The 20,662-nt window shown below is 32.6% G+C and overlaps 3 protein-coding genes across 17 annotated transcripts in view; 1 reads left to right on the forward strand and 2 right to left on the reverse strand.

Annotated features, from left to right (window-relative positions):
* Positions 1–3,449, reverse strand: part of LOC6555982 (calcium-dependent secretion activator) — a 35,255-nt gene extending 31,806 nt beyond the window's left edge. For 5 of the 9 annotated variants that reach the window (XM_026983296.1, XM_026983295.1, XM_026983302.1 and 2 more), the window contains exons 1-3: positions 3,058–3,448; positions 837–1,218; positions 141–261 (exon numbers count right to left, since the gene is read on the reverse strand). In XM_026983296.1, the coding sequence (XP_026839097.1) occupies positions 141–261; positions 837–1,177 (462 nt within the window). In that variant the 5' untranslated portion in view covers positions 1,178–1,218; positions 3,058–3,448. The other 4 variants (XM_026983298.1, XM_026983297.1, XM_026983299.1 and 1 more) reach the window with 4 other exon arrangements.
* Positions 3,450–4,710: 1,261 nt separating this feature from the next.
* LOC6555845 (putative dual specificity tyrosine-phosphorylation-regulated kinase 3 homolog) lies at positions 4,711–11,359 on the forward strand. 5 transcript variants are annotated; one of them, XM_026983306.1, is made up of 6 exons: positions 4,711–5,025; positions 5,650–5,899; positions 5,965–6,827; positions 8,840–9,440; positions 9,492–9,842; positions 9,903–11,359. In XM_026983306.1, exons 2-6 carry the CDS (start codon positions 5,662–5,664, stop codon positions 10,187–10,189), a joined length of 2,340 nt encoding a protein of 779 aa, XP_026839107.1. In that variant the 5' UTR covers positions 4,711–5,025; positions 5,650–5,661; the 3' UTR covers positions 10,190–11,359. The 5 variants fall into 5 exon arrangements, with proteins under 5 accessions (XP_026839107.1, XP_026839108.1, XP_026839106.1 ...); XM_026983307.1 differs by having other exon boundaries at positions 5,968–6,827; XM_026983305.1 differs by having other exon boundaries at positions 4,712–5,025; positions 5,323–5,899.
* A 1,903-nt stretch (positions 11,360–13,262) lies between these two features.
* Positions 13,263–20,420, reverse strand: LOC6555846 (transcription factor EC). 3 transcript variants are annotated; one of them, XM_026983330.1, is made up of 10 exons: positions 19,728–19,810; positions 19,263–19,305; positions 17,092–17,428; positions 16,920–17,039; positions 16,427–16,855; positions 15,484–15,504; positions 15,112–15,271; positions 14,814–15,055; positions 14,590–14,754; positions 13,263–14,530 (listed from the first exon to the last, which is right to left on the reverse strand). In XM_026983330.1, the coding sequence occupies exons 3-10, from the start codon at positions 17,344–17,346 to the stop codon at positions 13,973–13,975; spliced, it is 1,950 nt and encodes a 649-aa protein (XP_026839131.1). In that variant the 5' UTR covers positions 17,347–17,428; positions 19,263–19,305; positions 19,728–19,810; the 3' UTR covers positions 13,263–13,972. The 3 variants fall into 3 exon arrangements, with proteins under 3 accessions (XP_026839131.1, XP_026839132.1, XP_001982680.1); XM_001982644.3 differs by lacking the exon at positions 19,263–19,305 and adding an exon at positions 20,255–20,420 and having other exon boundaries at positions 13,605–14,530; positions 19,728–19,944; XM_026983331.1 differs by lacking the exons at positions 19,263–19,305; positions 19,728–19,810 and adding an exon at positions 19,453–19,667.
* Positions 20,421–20,662: the final 242 nt, after the last annotated feature.

The following is a 20,662-nucleotide window of genomic DNA, read 5'->3' on the forward strand; positions in this document are numbered from 1 at the left end:
ACCACTTTAAGCGGAAATATTTACACAATTTGAAAAAAGTTCTTGAATGAATTCGAACTTTTCTTTTCATTTAAATAAAGCAAGGCCTTTTAAAATGGTTTCTCCTCTTAACAGTATATAAGTATACGGTTTCTACTTACATGTGGCTCTCCAATTTCATGTTTTTCGCTGGATAGAGAAGGCGACGGTGATAATGGCCTTGGCAATGAATTGGCCCTTGAAGATCCAACACTTTGATTTAAAGTTTCTTGCGAAATTCCACTGTTCGATAAAAAAAATTATTGTTTGCCTTTTTTTATTATACTGTGTGTATAAAATATTTTGTGTTCAGCCAAAGAATTTTTTTGGCATATCGATAAAAATTGGCCAGACAAATAATAAAATGAAAAAATTAAAACATTATTAAAAGTGTGGGCGTGATGTGTTCGGGCGAGTTGTGGACGTTAGACTTGGCGTGGCCAGAATATTTTTAACGTACCGATAGAAATTGGCAAGAAACATAATAAATGAGAAGGGATTTGTGGGCGTCAGGCTGGACGTGTCGAAATTGTCTTTGCAATAGTAAATAGACAAATAATAAAAAGAAAATAAATCAAAACATATAACAAAGGTGCGCCCCTGTCAGTTTTTGGGTGTTTTTGAAGATAAAGAGAACACGTTTCCTTGCGTTTTTATTGCATAAATTGTCTATGTCTCTGGAATCTGCATGCCCAATCTAAACATCCTAGCTTTTATAGTTCCTGAGATCTCGACGTTTATACGGACAGACAGACGAACGGACAAATGAACATGGCCATGCCATATGTTTCGTATGTTTGTATGTACATTATACCAACCTCGGAATACCATTGCTGGGCACCTCAAGATTCCCGGTATCAGCTCGGCTTCCATATATTTGCTCATTTTTGTGAGAGGTGGCTCCTGGTCCTGCTACACTAATGCTCCCAACATCGTTGCGGTTACCAATAGAACTAATATTGGATTGTCTCAGGTTTCCGACCAAATCACTATTAGAGCCAGATGTAGGAATATTTGATCCTACAACGGATCCTGAAGATCCTCCAATTATACAAACGGCACTTGTTCCTTTGGGCGCATTTGTAACACGTCCTTTTGATGTAAGGTTGGCAACAGGGTCATCTTCTCCTTCCTCCTCACTTGAACTAGGATCAATCATGGTACAAAAATAACTGGAACACGATTATGTGGTTTTTAATCCTACAAATAAAAAAATTAAAAATCATATTATAAGATATAATTTTTATACCCGAATATAGTATTCCCGTAGAGTAAGGAATGAAGTCACGTCAACAATTTTGAAAAATTTTTGGATTTAGTTTTATTTTATTATTCGTCTTGCAAATTCAATATAGTATTCCCATAGAGTAAGGAATGCAGTTTGTGAGTGCCCACAAACCGCCAAAAGCTGTCATGTCAACAATTTTTAAAATTTTTTTGATTTATTTTTATTTTATTATTCGTTTTGCAACTTCAATCGTTATGCCGAAAAGATTTTGTCAACGTCTACTTCTACGTCAAACATTATTTAAATTTCTACTCATTTCATCTCTCCATTTCTGCGCAAACTAATGTATCAGTTTTACCGCTATCTGCATAAAACTTTTACAATTGTCTTCCTTCTACTCCAAGTACTATTTCAAGGAAAGTGACGGATCACACCACTATATCATATAGCTCCAAAGGAGCATTCGGAAAAATTAAAAAAAAATGTTGGTGCTTACTATAGAAAAAGTATGTAACAAGTGGAAGAAAGCGTTTCCGACCCTATAAAGTATATTTATTTGTGATCAAGGATCAGGATCAATAACAGAGTCGATTTCGCCATATTCGTCTGTCCATATGAACCTCGATCTCAGGATCTATAAAAGCTTGAAAGTTGAGAATAAGCACGCAGATTTCAGATACATAGACGCAGCACAAGTTTACTTTCAAAAGTTGCCACGCCGACTCTAACGCCCACAAACCCAATACAGCCACTCCCACACGTTTGAAAAATGTTTCAAAACGATATTTTCTTATAAATCTTGCGATTTTCTATTGATTTGCAAAAAATAAACCGTCCAAAGCTGTCACGCCCAAATTTTTGAAAATTTAAAATTTTTTTTATTTTATTAATGTTTTTCTGAATTTCTATCGATAAGCCAGAAAAATTTTGATATTTCTCGTTCGCACTTTCCCTAACTGAATAACGGTTTTTCTTATGGTTTTTGTAGGAAAAGTTTAAAATTCAAAAGGATTTGCGGAAAAGTCTGTTAGCATGAAGACTTTTTTTACAGCTTCACAAGTGCACAAAACTACTTTAGTATATTTATAAAGATATCACTTCAATACTCTATCGTTTTTGTTAATTACTATCAATATTTTAAAGCAATTTTCATCTTTTTTCCAAGGCTAGTCTAGCTATTTTATGCCTCGAAGAGTTTGGAAGTTTGTTTATGACGTCAGACAGCAGGTAGCAGAAGTGTAACTTCCGTTAGGTGGCGCCCGTGTGCCAGCATGGAAAGATTTGCTTTCCTTTTTGAATACCCCATTGACCTCTCCTCTGCCATTAGATGATTAATGGGTATCTGAAAATCTAGAAACACGACTCTACCGGGCACTCTTTTCTCTGTGTAGTTATGTTATTAATATTGATTGGAAAAACGAAAACTTTAGCTATTTGTCTTACTCATTTTCATTAAAAGCCTAAGAACCTTTTATTTGAATTGTTATTTATAAATCGCTTGTTTACACTTTAATTGCGCCAGTTTTGGTAATTTTCAAAAAATGAGAATGTATTAATGTAATAACTAAGACGAGTAACCATGGGTGGTGCTGTTTTTCACCCGGAAATTATTTACCCTTTTCTACACAAGGACCTTTGCAGCAAATTAAATCTTATTTTAGTTAAGTTAACATAAAGGTATTCTTTTTATTTGTAACACACCACCATCTGAAATATGTATGTATATATAAAAATATATTTATTTTTACCACCACCCTTTAAGGGTGGAAAAATCTCTGAATTACTATATAGAGGTTAATCGCTTAAAATACCTTAAATATTGGTTTTATGCTTGTCGACAATGTATTGTGCTTACAATACAGCTTTAAGAAACCCGTTATCAACAAAGTTTATCCACTATTTACATATATGGCTTAGAGTTACACGATAACTTAACATTGCATCCATTTACTGTGTGAATGACAATACGAAATTCATAGTATCATCAGTGACAATATATTTTTTATGTATTTCCAAGACGACATTAGGTTTATTTCACAAATCATTTAATTCTATTTATACAGTTCACTATTATCACGTATGAAAAAATTGTGTTCGTTTAAAGAATAGTTAAGCCTGGAGCTGCAATAAAAATCGATGGAACTATCGATAACATTGATGGTTGTGGCCCTGTTACCCCCGTTAAGAACCAGTCTTCAACGATTAGTTTGATAACTTTCTGAAACAACTAATTTATATAAAGAATGCGTAAATATCAAAAATACGACACATTCGATATTTTCGTTAAACAAGATTTTGAATATATGTTCCTTTTGGTTTAAAATAAATTCTAGATAACAATTTAGTGAAAAAAAGCCAAAATCTTAAATTTATGTCTGGTATATGTACATCACTCAAAATAGTACATATATTAGAACAGTCTTCCTAATAATCACATACTTCAAAAGGTATTCCCAGAACAAACTTTCTAAAATGCATATATGTGTCGGTTTGTCTGTAAGAAAACAATATTTTATTGAAAAAACCAAGAAACCTAGTTAAGCGGGAAAACAGTTTTAAATAACCAAATTCCTACGCACATAACTTGTTAAACCCTGAGGCTAGAGACTTTTGCTACATGCAGAAAAAGTAATTTCTAAATGCTATTAATACTTTTCAAACATGTTTGGACTAAAACAAGAGAGAACTCGACAGTCAAGTTACTCGACTGTTAGATACAGATATCCTTAGGTATACCAAAAATTTTGAATATTTTGGGAAATCAATAGGAATAATGAAACAAGAAGCATTAGAGTGAGCGAAGCAAAGGCCCAAAAACTGTCGCTGCGACATCTTCTCTAGAATCTACAACCTTCTTAATCTTCTAGATTTAATAGTTCGCGAGATCTCGGCTTCATACGGACAGACGGATGGACGGACATGGCCAAATCAAGTAGGCTATTCATCCGGATCGACAATAAATATCGGAAACGCTTTCTTCTGATTTCTACGTTCTCTTCAACAAATCTAGTATACTCATTTAGTAACAAATAACGGGTATAAAAGCCATGAAATAACCGATGGCCACAACAAATTTAGCATTTCTAACTATTTGTAACCAATTCCATGAATTTAGTTGCTTAAACTAAAATTGGTGTTATACCAGACGTGTTTTTTACGTTTTGATTGTTTAAAATATGCGAATTTGAAGCTTTGTAGATGATGCATAACACGTAGTAAACCCACTTACCGCTCGATGGTGGACAACAAAATGTATTGATAAAGCCTAAGTGTATTTATAAAGTACAAATTTATATTTTACATATAAGTAAAATTAGTAATCTGTTTTGTTTTAATTTTTTATCACAAGAGTTGATACATACTTTTTATGTTTGAGTTGCAAAATCTTCTTAAAATCTTTATTGTGGTGCACCAAAAGACATTTTAAATGGTACTCCGTTGATTTTGGTTATAAATCATGCATAAAACGATATTGTGAGTACGTGTGAGCCGGTGTCATGTTAAAACAATTATGACACGGTCACACTGTTCTTCTCTTTGTTCGGTTTGCTCTGAAAATTGTGTATTCAAATATAATTGTACAATGAACAGATTTCTAATTTTGTAAAATATAAATTTGTAATCATTGCACGACAGCAAATACATTTGAGCACCTAGTTAACTATTGATCAAACTGTTCTGATAAAGCTTTCGGCAATGTGTAATATTTGTACATATAGATGTACATGTACTTTAACTAAATTCAGTGTTAACAATATTCCTAAAGTTTTGCCGTTAAGGTATTATTATATTAAATTTTGTATACAATTTGGTATACAAAATTGATAAAATCTTTAAGTAGGGGTGCCGAGATTATTTTATGTTACTTTTTTCATATGTATAAGAGCCTAAATATATAAAACTTCGATACTATTAACATAAAAAAAAATAAAATAAAAACAAACGTGTTCGGAAAGTTAAATTTTTTTATTTGGACACATTAATGGGATAATTTTATAAAAGAGATTGCATAAAATAGTATGTCTTAGATTCTAAAGGCACACAATCGAAATTATTCATAATATTTCTTATTCCAGTTGCGGCAATATCATAATAAGGCAAAACTTTGTTATTAAACACATCAAATATTTCTGTATCCTGGGAAAATAAATAACATAAAATGTAATAAGCTAAAGTTCTAATTTAAATCGATCGAAATAAAATCGACTTTATAACTAAAATAACCAAAGTGGGGTCGCACTATGGTCGGTTCTCAAGAAAAAAAAAAAAATCATATCGAATTATCTGGAACAGCCGCGATAAACAAAAATAGCGTATATACAGCTGAAAATAATCTAAACACAACTCCTCTGGAAAACCTTAAAATTTCAAAAGCACTTTCACCTCCTTCATCACTACCTCAGATTAAAATTCCGATGATTAACCAAAATTCCACACATACTGGTATCGCTCAAACTAATCTTGAAAAGTCAAGCCGTCATTCATACCGGGGCAGTGGACTGCAATATTTCAGCAGTAGCTTTGAACCACCGGCAATGCTTGATGATAATAATGAAGACTTGCCCAAACAGCCATCAAATAATATTGCCAATTATCCTGGAGATGTTCAAATTTTACCCATGTTCGATTGCTGCCGTTCGGAGTCTATTCAAGGTAACCGAATTATTGTCATTAATACGTATTCGAATGATCATTTTAATTGTATTAAAAAATTTTAGCAGTATCGTTGCCTAATGTAACATCAACTTCAAAGAAAACAGATGTTCCTGGGTTGTATTTAAGTACGATTTCAGAAAGTTCTAAATCAAAATTGGAACCCGAATGTAAACCGCTAGTTTTAGTCAAAGAATCTTCAGTAATGGAAAACCACACCTTTTTATTTCACGAGCAAATTATCATGTCTGGCCAAGAAAAATGCGAATTACACGAGAAACCAAAGGTACTGGTCGTTTCCCCACAACAAGTAATGATTTTATATATGAATAAATTAACCCCCTACGAACGAACAGAAATACTAACTTATCCGCAGATATATTTTATTGGCGCCAACGCGAAGAAGCGCCCTGGGGTCTATGGCCCAAATAATTCTGAATACGACAATGAACAAGGCGCTTACATTCATGTACCGCATGATCACGTGGCATATCGGTATGAAATGCTAAAGATAATCGGAAAAGGTAGCTTTGGGCAGGTTATTAAAGCGTATGATCATAAAACTCACGAGCATGTTGCCTTAAAAATAGTGCGCAATGAAAAACGGTTTCACCGTCAGGCCCAAGAGGAAATTCGCATTCTTCATCATTTACGCCGTCACGATAAATATAATACTATGAACATCATACACATGTTTGATTACTTTACTTTCCGCAATCATACCTGTATTACATTTGAGCTGCTCAGCATTAATCTTTACGAATTAATTAAAAAAAATGGATTTAAAGGCTTCAGTTTGCAACTGGTACGAAAGTTTGCACACTCTTTGCTACAATGTTTGGATGCACTTTATAAAAATGACATCATTCATTGCGATATGAAACCAGAAAATGTGCTACTGAAGCAACAAGGACGTTCTGGTATAAAGGTGAGTGTATGTTTTATTTATACACCTTTTTTTTAAAAGGGCGCAGCTTAGTAAAATATACAGGTTCTTAACATGAAGCTTGGGAAATTGATTACTCGAAAGTTAGAGCCAGCTACTCGAAAGATGAGACATCGTTGACCGTATAAAGGTCGCAAGTCACTCTCATCTAACGTCCACAAACCGCAAACAACGGCTACGGTGGAGAAAGGGTAAAAACTCGTTGAAAAGTATATAACAAGTAGAAGGAAGCGTTTCCGACAACATAAAGTATATATATTCTTGATCAAGATCACTAGACGAGTCAATCTAGACATGTCCGATTTTGTGTCTGATTTTGCCACGCCCACTCGAGCTCCAACAAACTACTCAAATCTGCCACGCCTACACGTTTAATAACTGATTTGATTTTGTTTCATTATTTTATCCGTCTTGTAAATATCTATCGATTTGCTAAAAAAAAAACTTTTTGAGACGGCAGCTCTAACGCCCACAAACCGCAAAACAAAAAAGTTTTGAAACATTTGTTATTTTTATTGTTTTGTTACTCACCGTTTTTTTTTTCGTTTTTTTATGTGTCTTGCCAATTGATATATTAAAAAAAAGAATTTAAAAAACTTGTTTGCGCTTTGTTTAAATGTGAGTCTAGCACGGAAAGGAGATCATCAGCTCGACAAAAACTATCCTAGCTAAGCCAAAAACGCGTCAAGCCACCCTTAGTTTGGCGCATGAACGATTTCATTTCGTCAACCCAGAGACGTTTATCTCTTGCAAGCTGCAACACTTCCTCTAAAACCAGCGCATTTAGTGTGCACCATTTTATCACACAGCCAAGAAGTAATTATTGGCTGCTTAGGCCTTGTTAAAATACGTCATTTTATCATCGTAGACATAAACTGTGCCCATAATTATTTTAATTCGGACCACTGTACAAAGTGAACTATACCAAAATTTTCAAGGCAAGCAGTTCAAAGTACCGCAAGGGCGCAAGCCACACTCTTAGAGATTTTATTTGAGAGAACGAGAGAGCAGCGCAGTTAACATGACAGCTTTGGGACATAGTAGTCAGATTTTAATCAAATAAAAACCAAATTTTATTTTATCTTAAAAAGGGCGTAAACCGATTATTCCTAGGGCAGCTATGTGATATAGTGGTTGGGTCCGACTTTTGTGATAGTTGAATGCAAATAGCCATAAAACTGAGATACTAGTTAGCGTAGAAACGGACATGGCGCTGTTGGCTCGGCTGATAAAAAATATGCTTACTCTACATAGTCTCTTATGACTCTTTTTCTACTTCGCAAACGTCTGACTGAAATGAATGTGTAAATAAAATATAACATAGATGTGCTTAATAATGTTTAATTTATAATATAAATTAACATCCGACTTGGAATAGTGTCGTAAATATGTTGCTGTATGCAAATGTTTTACCTATAAATACTTTTTAATATTTATATATATTATATTTACAAAATTACACAAAAGTTTTTGAAAGTGACAATTTTTATAAACAGTAATAAATTAAGCTTCTCTTTGAAAATAGCAATTAAACCCAAATTTTATATTTTTTCAATAAACGGGCGTATATGCACTGTTTTATCTAAAAGATTTACAAAAAAATTTAAAAATATCATATTTATCTAAAATGGCGTGGCAACACTTGCGAACAAACTTTTGCATATATGTCTTTGGAATGTTAATCTTAACATTCTAGATTTTGTATTTCTTGAGTCTGAGGCGGTTATACGGACAGTCAAAGATGACTAGTTCGACTCAACTATTGATCCTGATCAAGAATATATATACTTTATATGGAAACGCTTCCTTCTGCTTGTTACATACTTTTCAACGAATCAAAAAGTCTTGTATACCGAGTTATAACACGATTTCGTCTCAATTTCCAAAGTAGTAAAATTACGCGAAGGTCTTTGAAAGTGTAAATTCTTAGTGTAATAAATTCCCATTTTTATTTAAGTAAAAATTACAGCTTTATATCTTCTTTCTACTTAAAGGTAATTGACTTTGGGTCGTCATGCTTTGAAAACCAGCGTATATACACATATATCCAGTCACGTTTTTATCGCGCTCCAGAGGTAATTTTGGGGGCAAAATATGGCAGAGCTATCGACATGTGGTCGTTGGGTTGTATTTTAGCAGAGCTGCTTTCAGGGCATGCATTGTTTCCTGGTGAAAACGAAAGCGATCAGTTGGCTTGCATTATTGAAGTTTTAGGAATGCCCAACAAAAATATACTAGCCAGCTCGAAGAGGTCAAAATCGTTTTTCAGCCCAAAGGGTTATCCTCGATATTGTACGGTTCGAACAATGTCTGATGGAATGGTGGTCCTAATCGGCGGACAGTCACGTCGTGGCAAACAAAGGGGCCCGCCATGCTCAAAAAGTCTATCCAAAGCACTGGATGGATGCAAAGATCCCCTCTTTCTTAATTTTATACGTGGTTGCCTTGAATGGGATGCAGATAAGCGATTAACTCCTTCCGAGGCTCTAAAACATCCATGGCTTCGCCGTCGCTTACCGAGACCGCCAAGTAGCTCAAGTGGTTGTGGTGGGGTGAGTGGCTTAAGTGTTAGTAGGAACGAATCCCCAGTTACAGGTAAATTTGATATATTCAATTATAAGGTTTTTACATAAATGTAGTTTACAGGACAAAATAGGAACTTTGCAGCCGAAATAACTACATCATCAACGTCTGCCACATCTATATCTTTAACGATTAAAAGGGATAACAGTCATTCCAGTCTTCGTATTCACCATGGTGGTGTTCCAGAAACAGACTTCAAACTTATAAAGTCCGTTCCAGAAGGATCATCAACCGCAACTATAGAACCAATGATGAACACTGATATTCTAGTAGAAAGTTTTAGACAAACAACAGTTGTATCACCACGTATACCATCAATGCATTCTGCTGACTCCGGCGGAATAAGTTGTCTTAGCGCAGTGGATGTCGGGCCTTCGAGATATTATCCGTATATGAATAACAATGAAAATAACAGTAATTTTATCATCTATTTTCTATATATTAAACTTTTGTCAACTTTTATATATATTTTAGGATTATTCTCAGGCTCGTTAAACAGCTCGGCAAACTCATTGACACATTTGGAACAAGCCACAAACTTAGATGCTGTGGGAGAATACTCGGCGTCAACCACACAAAATTTACTATCGAAAAATAATGGCTACGCGTTTAACTCATGTTCTATGACCATAGATGTTGCACAAGAGTCTTTGGTTAATATAGCTAGCAATTACGCCTTGGATAAATCTAACGACATTATTGGAAAATCAAATGGTTCGCTTCATTCGAATAAATTAAAAGTACAATCAAAAGATATGTAGCTAATTTATGACCATATGCAATAAGCCATTTAAGAGATTAGAAGAAGAACTTTATGTTATCAAATTATTGGACAATGCACTGCCATACAAGTGATAAACTAAATAAGTTTTGGCCGTGATTTGCATTGCGATGGTATTGACATGAAATCAAACATAGACAAAAAGGATCTCACAAAGTTAAATTAAAATTAATCCATTTTAATTATAACAAAAAAGCTTTGTTTGGCTAGCCTAATATTATATAACCTTGCAGTTAATACCATGTTTTAATTATAAAAGATATGTTTTTCATGTTTTTCGAATCAATGCTATTGCAGCTATATCTATGTTATAGTCGTAAATTCTTTATATAATTTAAATCGTATTTCTAAAATTCTTAAAAGAAGAATATAGAAAAAGATATGAAATAATAATATCATCAAATTTTTTTATATTTTGTATGTAATAATTCCGAAATTTTAAACCTTGCTCTTTGTCAAGTTTTATATTATTTATTTAACAATTTAGAATATTCTAAACAGCCCTCTTTGCCTAGATAGAAAGTGCAAAAATGATGTTTTGTTCGGCAAGCTATATATATACATATATGCCCTTGCATTTAATACCACCTTTTAATTATAAAAAGTGGTACGGTTTTAATAGTGTTACTGAGAATTTTCAAATCAGTCCGATTCGCTTGGGTAGAAAAAATTATAAAAAATTCTATCCTGCAACAGAAAGAAGACCTATTGGAAAAGTTGCGTAGACATGGATGGGCGGTCGAACAGACGGAATAAGAATATATATGTGTATACTTTATGTGAAAACTTTCACTGCGTGCAAGATGATTAGAAGTATATTATTATCTTCTACATTATTATCTAACATCAGTATACCCGAATAATATATTCGAATAAGGCTTACTAAAAATGTTAGGAAATTTTTTTAAAGTCGCGAAGTTATTGATTAAAAAACCCAATACTAGATTGTACACTCTCTTATATTTTATGAAACCGTAATCAAATTTCGTTGAATACTGGACTTCTGTGAGACTCCCAAATATTGTTTATTTTGCTTAATATGTATACATATTATAGATTTAAAACTTTATACGCATTTTTTAAGAAATCGTGTAACTCTTATGTTGTATAAGCTTTTACGTCAAAATAATAGCGAAAAATCTAAAATTTCCTGATCTGAATTTGATCTGAAAGTGTTATTTAAAAATTTAAAAATGTATTACCGCAATCTTCCACCTTAGTTCTATAAGGGCTTTTGGTGGTCTCAATAACGGAGGGGCTGTGTTTGGTTTGGGATTTGGCCATAAGTCAAAATTATATGTTCATCAGAAGTTTGTTAGTTCGGATAATTCTTCTCTCATTGGACGTTGGGATTCTTATACCCATTACTCGTAGAGAAAAGGAATACCCTTTTCGGTTCGTTGTAAAGTATATAACAGGCAGAGGAAAGCGGTTTCGATCCCTTAAAGTATTAATATTCTTGATCAGAATCACTAGCCGAGTAGATCTAGTCATGTCCGTTTTGTCCGTCTGTATCAACGTCGAGATCTCAGTAACTATAAAAGCCAGAATATTGAGATTAAGCTTGCAGCTTCCAGAGCCATAGATTCAGCGCAAGTTTTCCACGACCACAAACCGCGCAAACTGCTACGCACAAACTTCTAAAAAATTTTTTGATGTTTTTTCATTTTTTTATTAGTCTTGTAAAGTTCTATTGATCTGCAAAAAAAATTTTTTAACGCCCACAAACCGGCCAAAACTGTCACGGCAAAGGTCCAGAAATTTTCCTATATCTAATGTATAAATCGCCTTAAAACCGGTTACGTCTTTAACAATAAAAATAATACTTTTTAAACCAACAAGGCGCTTAAGTTGAATTTTGTAGCAAATTTTTATTCAATTGAAATATACATACACTAGTACACACAGCCAAAATATAACCAAGCAGTTGATCCTAGCTTCTGTGCAACTGGTCGACAAAGTAAGAAATTTAAATTTTTGTTTAGTTAAATCTGTTATGTTAAGTCTGTTTATACCATAAAAGCTTAAAATATTTCTATTTAGCAATAGTTATAAGTATTATAGCATTGATGAAAGGTAAGTTAAATCTTTTCTATACGCGCTTATAATATCAGCAAAACGGTATGCTTACATTGGTGGTGCGCAATAAGTGTTATTTTAATTAAGCTTAGAGCGCTAGTAATTGAAAAATGTTACGTTTACGAGTCTCTTGGTATCTAGATGATATTATAAAAATTGTTTAATTGATTCATTAAGAGAATAAAAAAATACAACATTTTGAATCAATTCCAAACTAGATAAATGGTTTTTCGCCATTTAATTAATTACTTGTCATTTTTGATATTTTAACTTCAATTGATTTCAATTGATTGTGAATGAAAAGTATTGTTTTAAAGTGTGGTCTAAGTTCTGTATGTGGAATTTTTCTCCAACTGTTATTGATAACACAAAATAGCATTGACAGTGTGTATACCCGACCACTGACAGTAATTACCAGAAGTAGTTGGCAAAAGTTAGTGTTAAACACAAAAAGTATTTTGTGGTTTTATAATAAGGTTTTGTTGCAGACAGACATACCAACCAACAATTTTCCTTTTGAAAAATTTCCAAAATTAGAGAATACATTTTAAACGGAGCATCGGAGATTAACAATTAGCTGTCAATGAACATTACTTCGTTCAAGACTTTGTAACAGGACCCAATCAGGATCACTGGACCAGTCGATCGGACAATCTGTGTCGCCTTAATCTCAGGTACTGTAAAAGATAGAACTGAAAACTGCCACGCCCACACTTTTGAAAAAGGTTTTAATTTTTCCTTGATATTATTTTTCTTGCCAATTTCTATTGGTATACCAAAAACATTTTCTCCACGAGCCCTCTAACGCCAACAAAATGCCCATTACTTTTACGCCCAATTTTTGACATTTACTTTTACTTTTACATTTTCTTTTATTTTATAATTTTTATTTGCAATTTCTATGGATGTCAAAAAAAATGTTAAATGTCAATACTGAAGATCCTTCGCACCTAGAAGATAACAAAATTTGCGTAGTCACTAGTAATTTTATTAATATTCTGGTAAAACATATTAACAAAACAAAATTCAATATTCAATAGTTTAGGAATCTTTTCTTAGTTTATACATAAAACATTTGTCCATGTTAATACAACAATTATCACAACTCCTTAATAGAAAAGGAAGACGCTCCGAAATTATACCGCTCGATAAAGATTTTACAAACGCAACTTTAAATAAAATATTGGATCTATAATAGGTCTCTTAAAAACTCTCACAATATTTCGGGTTTTTCTGTCAAATATTTTAAAATACTTTTGAGCTGAAAATCAAAAATCTTACGAAAACATCCCCGATTATTTAAAAACTTTATAACCTATTTTTCACTTCTCTATATTTTTTTGTGCCTATGTACTTCTTGGAATTAAGTGTTGATATATACATATTTGTTTACTCACAGTCCAACAGTCCCCTGCTAAAACTTACGTAACAAATTAAACATAATGCTTGGTTATACCGTTTATAGGAAGCATTAAGACGTTTTTACATGTTTACTGATTAAATGAATTAAAAAAGTGGTCTACCCATATGTGTAATAGCGCATCTTATTTATAAGTTCACTGAGTATGACGCAGGGACTCTTCACAGTTTTTAACTATAAAACATTTGATAGGACCTTTTAAACCTTGTAGAATTTAACTTAATTCCTCAGAGAAATTATACAGAATTTTTAAAATTTGATAATCTACAACTCTATATCCAACGTGTCAGATGTAAGAATCATGGTTTCGCTGTTGTTGTCATCTACCAAAGAGGAAAGGGAATCGTTTGCCATGACTGCAGACATATCAACTGAATTTTGTTTATCTTCGTCTAATGTACCAAGTGACCTATGGGGAGATGAGAGAAGTGGATCATCGCAATGCTCAAGCCTAGTAAACTCTGAGTTTTCAGCTGAATGGGACAAACTATGAATTTCTCGTATACGCGTTTGGTGAGAATGATTTGGATGGCCCTCACGTGTAGGCAATTGGCGTTGAATATAGCACGAAGTACCGCAACAGTCATCTGATGCTAAACTTGATTTGCCTATAAAAAGGCTTTCATCAGCTTCCGAAAAATTCTTTGGTTCAAAACTTGCACAATTCAAATGTTTTGAGCTCGGTGATTGTGGTGCGGATTGCATGTGACTATGCGATGACAACATCGGGTCGCCGCCTTGCACTGCATACTTGCAATCTTCCATAAACTCATCGATCTGATTCATTCCCATATTTACGTCGGTACCATTAATAACTTGTATCTTTATAAGTGAATCATTAAATTAGAAAATAATATTTTTTTTTACATATTTAGGCTTACTTTTTTTTCAACAGGTATATCAAAAAGTGATCGACGACTTCGAGAAACAGAAGGCGATAGACTAAAACTTGTAAGATAAGTGTTAGGTTGAGTAGGCGCTGATACTGATGTTAAGTGGTAGTCTGCTAAAGAAATTCCATGGGACTTGGCCTGCATTTCCAATTCCTTAAATAAAAACGTATAAAATTAAATTACAGAATAAAATTTAAGCGATTAAACAGTACTTTTATTCGAGAAATGAGCTTTCGGTTTTGCAACTCCACTTGACGTTGACGTAACTCATTTTGTCTTAACCGAGTCACCTCATGTTTCAAGCATTTTATGTAGTCAACAGACGACTTCAATATTGTTCCCTTGTTTGGACGGATATCTCGAACCACTTCGTAAAAGGCATCACTGCCCTTTGGCAAAAGAGTACCGAGCTCTTTTATTCTGTCGTTTATATTAAAGCGGCGCCTTCGCTCAACTGAAATGAACAATACCAAAATTAAAATATTTTTTAAAAATTTTGTATACATTTACTCATATTATGGTTGTCTTTCTTTTGTCTGTCCTTGGCTAAGGCATTCATTTCAGCATCAGTTAAATTTTGAGGTTCCTGTTTAATTGAAAGCTCAGAGTTGAAGTTTTTATCAAAGTTAAAAGAGTCATTTTGCAATATATCATCGAAGATGTCATCTGCCTGAAAGGAATATGATGTTAGGTTATTTGAAAATAAATCTATATGAACAATTTAAACTCAATAAGGTACTTATTTTTATAAAAAAGCGTTAAATACAAGTAACCTTCGTTGATTAATTAGCCCAGTATCGTTAGCATAAATATGATTATTTTATTCGGTTCTACGAAAACATTTTAAATGCATGATAGTTTATTAAATCGGTATATACTTACATCGCTATCGAATGATGGTAGCTGTAAATTTAAATAAATTGACAAACAAATTATTAAAATAAAAATAAAATCGAAGTTTAAAGTTGTCTGATTAGCATAAAATATATAGATATAATTGCATTTACATTACATATTTTTATACCCGTTATTCGTAGAAAAGTATGTAACAGACATAAGAAAGTGTTTCAGACTCTATAAAGTATATACGTATATTATTGATCAAAATCACTAGCCGAGTCGATCAGGCCATGTCCGTCTGTCTGTCCGTCCGTATGAACGTCGAGATCTCGGGAACTATAAAAGCAAGATATTTGGGATGAGGCACACAGAGTCCAGAGACATAGACACAGTTTCTCGTCTGGTTTTGCCACGACCACTCTAACACCCACAAGCCGCCCAAAACTTCCACGTCCACACGATTAAAAAATGTTTTAATTTTTTTCATTACTTATCAGTCTCGTTACTTTCTATCGATGTAACTTTCTTTCTATACACCATTGAAAAATGTTTTAATGTCTTGCCAATTATTATCGGTATACAAAAAACATTTTGGCCACGCCCCTTCTAACAACAACAAACCGTTAAGACTAGCACGACATTGAAGATTTAGATTTTTAATTTAGATTTAGATTTAAGATTTCGATTTTTAAAAATGTTATATTTTTCTTTAATTTTTATCAATATGCCAGAAACTTGTTGAAATATCTGATAGTCGGAAAACTGTAATTTCTTATTAAGCTGTTTAATAAAAATTGATACAATCTTTGATATTTGATACATCCAAATTGAAGTTATTGTCATATTTTTCTGGTCTTACAAAAAAATACTTGTGTCCATTTTTATTCTTTGGTGTTCTTTAATGTTTATTTTTTTTACTTATTTGTGCAACTATTATTTTTTAAGGACTACTAATTTTTTGTCAATTGAGCATTAGTTTACTCACCTCAGAGACACTCGTTGCAACCGAGCTTAAACTCGGGGAAATAGGTGCTGAAGTAGATTGTAATGAACTTGCTGTACTGGAAATTCTAATTGAATTAACAATCCCTGAAGAAGAACGCGTTGAACTTAGGCTTGAATTAGCTTTAACCAAACCCAACTGGGTGTTTTTATGGGCATTTTCTGGTTCTCCAGAACCTTGATTGCTTCGTCGCAATATAGTTGACTCATTTGGATTTATGTCATCACATCTTACGAAACTACCACCAAATGGGGAAATGGGCATTGCGTCATCGGAAGGCATAATTCTTTTAGCACTCACAGCCGTATCGCATACAAATCCATTTGTACGCTCCAAAGGATCGCAAATACTTTTCTCTAAAGATGAACTCTGAAGATTTCCCGTTGGCGCAGAATTATTTGCTAATTTTATCTGTAGTTTAAAATGATATCCTAACATTAATTTATTTTCTAACCAAACAATTGTAAGGTCTTACTTCGCTGGTATGACAGCCCCACATAGACGGCTTAAAGGATTCGCTGAGATATTGCCTTACTTGATTCTTTTGCTTTTGTATAACATGATACCTGGTGGGGTTTTCCAGCACTGTACTGACCTGTAATTTATTTTCGTACAACTTATATATTTTTGTTTCAGGATATACATACCTGCAGCACTTGTGGCGGCACATCTACTCCGATACTTTGAAGAGGAACTTTAAGCTTAACTGCGCTTGACGAGTCAATTAAATTGTCCATTTGCACTAACTGGGACATTTGTTCTAAACTGGATGACCCGCTGCCACAAGCACTGGTACTACCGCTGTCAATGAATTCTGATTCCATGGGCCCCTGCCCACTGCCATACAATAGGTGCATTTTTGGGTCCAGAGCAGTGTCTAGTGCCTGTTGTTGTATCATCATTTGTTGCTGTTGATGCTGTTCGCGCTGTAGCTGCAGTTTTAGTTGTGTTCGAGAAGTGGGAGTAGCAGTTTTAAATGTCGGTCTGTTTAAATAATAATAAAGAGAATACATTTTTAAACATTTTAAAAAATACATATATAAATGTATAACCTTAACAAAAAGGTAATTTTATATACCTACCCACCCGAAAGTGGAGGTAAGCCCACTATGCGCGGTTCTGCAGTTTCGGCAATGCTAATATCCCCCAAATCTACAATACTCGGATCCATTTCAAGAATCATTTCTAAATCTTTGTCAATACCAACTGTTACACGAATATTTGTCATACCAAGTGGCACACAATCACAATCAGATGTTCGCCGTACTGATGAAGGACACGCTTTATCTACGTTATCGGAGTAAGTTGTCGTAGGAGGTTCTTCGCCGACTTCAATATCCATAGAACTGCAGATATTAGGTCGATAGACTAAATCGTTGTGTGACATTTTTAAAGTCTGAACCCGCTTCAGAAAATCTTGAAATTCCGGAACATGCTTTTCTATAATCGGCGCAACCATTTCTTTTTTGTCCATTTTAACTTCTGTTGAAATATTGTTGCTCATAGATGAAACTTTCTCCGTCCTGTGTCCCTCTACTGAGCTTGTTATATTTTTTTTGGTCCAGTAGGAAAACATTTTATTTAACAGTCGGTAAACTATTTAGGGTATTTTGAGACCTTGATCTTGGATCTAGCTAGCAAATGTGAAAGGAGGGCCTTTTGTACGCATGCTAACTCAAAATAATACTAATATATGGTGTCACACCTATAGGGTACTACGATATTGAAATACTTATACCTCGCTCTCTGGAGAATATTCAAAAAACACCCATAGATATTTAATAAATAGTTTAAGAACAAATTAGTTATCTCTTCATTTCATTAAAAAATATATATAGAAAAATATGTATATGATAACCGAATTAAACCTTAAAATTCGAAAAGATATTATTCCTTTAATAAAAAACCACCTTGCAATTTGCAACTCTTTTTATTTACATATATGCTGTGTGTTCGGTATTTATTAGTGTAAACAACAAAATTCCTATGTATGCATGTATGTATATATGTGCTTTTAAATATATAGATATGTACGTTTCTAATTAATTTATAATTTATACATAAATATTTACCTTTTTAATTAATTTATAATTTAAAAAATACATTAAAAATTTATAATTTATATTTTATATTTTATATTTTATATTTTATAATTTATAATTTATAATTTATAATTTATAATTTATAATTTATAATTTATAATTTATAATTTATAATTTATAATTTATAATTTATAATTTATAATTTATAATTTATAATTTATAATTTATAATTTATAATTTATAATTTATAATTTATAATTTATAATTTATAATTTATAATTTATAATTTATAATTTATAATTTATAATTTATAATTTATAATTTATAATTTATAATTTATAATTTATAATTTATAATTTATAATTTATAATTTATAATTTATAATTTATAATTTATTCCATGTTCATTTTACGGATGTACATCTTTCAAAAGGGGGAAATTGGAATAAGGCGCATATTTGTATTGTTATATCGGCCACATGTATTCTTTTAATGCTCTCTACATATCTCTCTGCATATCCCGCTAAGATATAACCATGTTCGAAAATGTATTCACTTCTGTCTTTTTATGTCACTAAAATTTTGTAGAGCGGAATTGGATTAGAATTCGTAATTATGTAGATATTTACATCAATGCAAATCACCTACATATCTTTTAAGCTGTGAGATATTTATGCCAATAGTACCGTTTTAATGCTACTTTCGTAAGAAATCCACTACTGATAAAAAGTACGGTGGTTTTAGACTAATATGTATGAAGCGTACATGCACACTCACATATATTACATCTACATTTAATTCCTTGTGTACAGATGTATATCTAAAAATATATACATAATTATATATGTACAATATGCACATGTAAATTGATATTTAATTATTAAAGGTACACATGTTCCTATGGTATCATATACGTATGTACTGCTAGTCTCGTTTTATATGATTTCATAGACACATATATACTTACACAAGTTTATAATCATACAAATGTATGTTTGCTTGATAAGATTATAATATAGCGCTAATCATACTTCAAATATGATGCTTGTACACACATATCGTCATATGAAAAAGGATGTACATTTGTTTAAACATACATATGTATATATTGATATACACATATGTATGTACTTATGTATACCGATCATGAAAATACATTTTAACATGAACTCAGGCATTGTCAACCCTGACTGTAAATGAATGTGCAATATACATATTTACATTAGATTACAAGCTACTTACATTTCATTAGGCCGTAAACAGCGTGAAGATGATTTTAATTCATAGAACTCCATATTCTCTGTACTTCCTGCTACAGTAATATTTGGTAAGAAATCCATATTTTCGTTATCATTCAACAGGCTTATATTTAGATCAAACTCCATGTCAAAGCCCAAATCAATTCCAGATTCCGTCATAATTGAGGTTGATCTCCGATTCAATAACTGATTTACTTATACTTAGGAAATGTTATATATCCAATTAACAATATACATAGGACAATTTTATATTTTTATATGTACTAATTCTGAAATTCGCCTCATGTCAGTTAAAGAGACGGACCTACTAATGAATACCTAAATTTCATAACACGGCTAGAGCTTTTAATAGTGGTGTGAAAATGACAGTAAATGATCGCACGTATTTCGTGCTTTTAGCTGTTAGAAACATGTCAGTTATTTCATTCAAATTCAAAGATTTTTTTGTATTATACTATTAAACACACACACATCTTAACGAAGTATAAAATAAGTGACAAGCGATCTCACATTCATTATACGACGAAAATTTACTTTACATATAACGACATAGGAGCAATATCTCTAATTATCTCATTATGACGGGAGGAAATTAAGCTATTAAGAACTGTTTTCCACAAAACTAACGGGTTTTTCCACTAAAATACAAGATAGAATGATATAGTCAAGTTCGCCGACTATCAAATACCCGTTACTCATCTAGTGGAAGTGCGAACGAGGCATTTCTCTATTTTCTGAAATATCGGTAGAAATTGCGTAAACAAATACAAATAAAAACCATTTCATGTGTTTCAAACGTGTGGGCGTGATAGTTTTTGGCGGTAGAGTGGGTGTGGCAAAACGATTTTTGGCATATTGATAGAAATTTACAAGAATTCTAAAAAGGAATCACAAAAAATCACAAAAGAATCACACATT

This window comes from Drosophila erecta, unplaced genomic scaffold, assembly GCF_003286155.1.
Source record: "Drosophila erecta strain 14021-0224.00,06,07 unplaced genomic scaffold, DereRS2 tig00000294-arrow-arrow-pilon, whole genome shotgun sequence".
In the NCBI taxonomy this organism is placed as follows: domain Eukaryota; kingdom Metazoa; phylum Arthropoda; class Insecta; order Diptera; family Drosophilidae; genus Drosophila; species Drosophila erecta.

Coding starts and splice junctions, on each gene's coding strand:
- LOC6555845 (XM_026983305.1), top strand. CDS start 5,488: ATGGTCGGTTCTCAAGAAAAAAAAAAAAATCATATCGAATTATCTGGA. Junction 5,900..5,964: donor CCGTTCGGAGTCTATTCAAG/GTAACCGAATTA, acceptor AAAAAATTTTAG/CAGTATCGTTGCCTAATGTA. Junction 6,828..8,839: donor AAGGACGTTCTGGTATAAAG/GTGAGTGTATGT, acceptor TTCTACTTAAAG/GTAATTGACTTTGGGTCGTC.
- LOC6555846 (XM_001982644.3), bottom strand. CDS start 19,903: ATGACGGAATCTGGAATTGATTTGGGCTTTGACATGGAGTTTGATCTA. Junction 15,272..15,483: donor TACCATCATTCGATAGCGAT/GTAAGTATATAC, acceptor TATTCCTTTCAG/GCAGATGACATCTTCGATGA. Junction 14,755..14,813: donor AGCTCATTTCTCGAATAAAA/GTACTGTTTAAT, acceptor TTTTTATTTAAG/GAATTGGAAATGCAGGCCAA.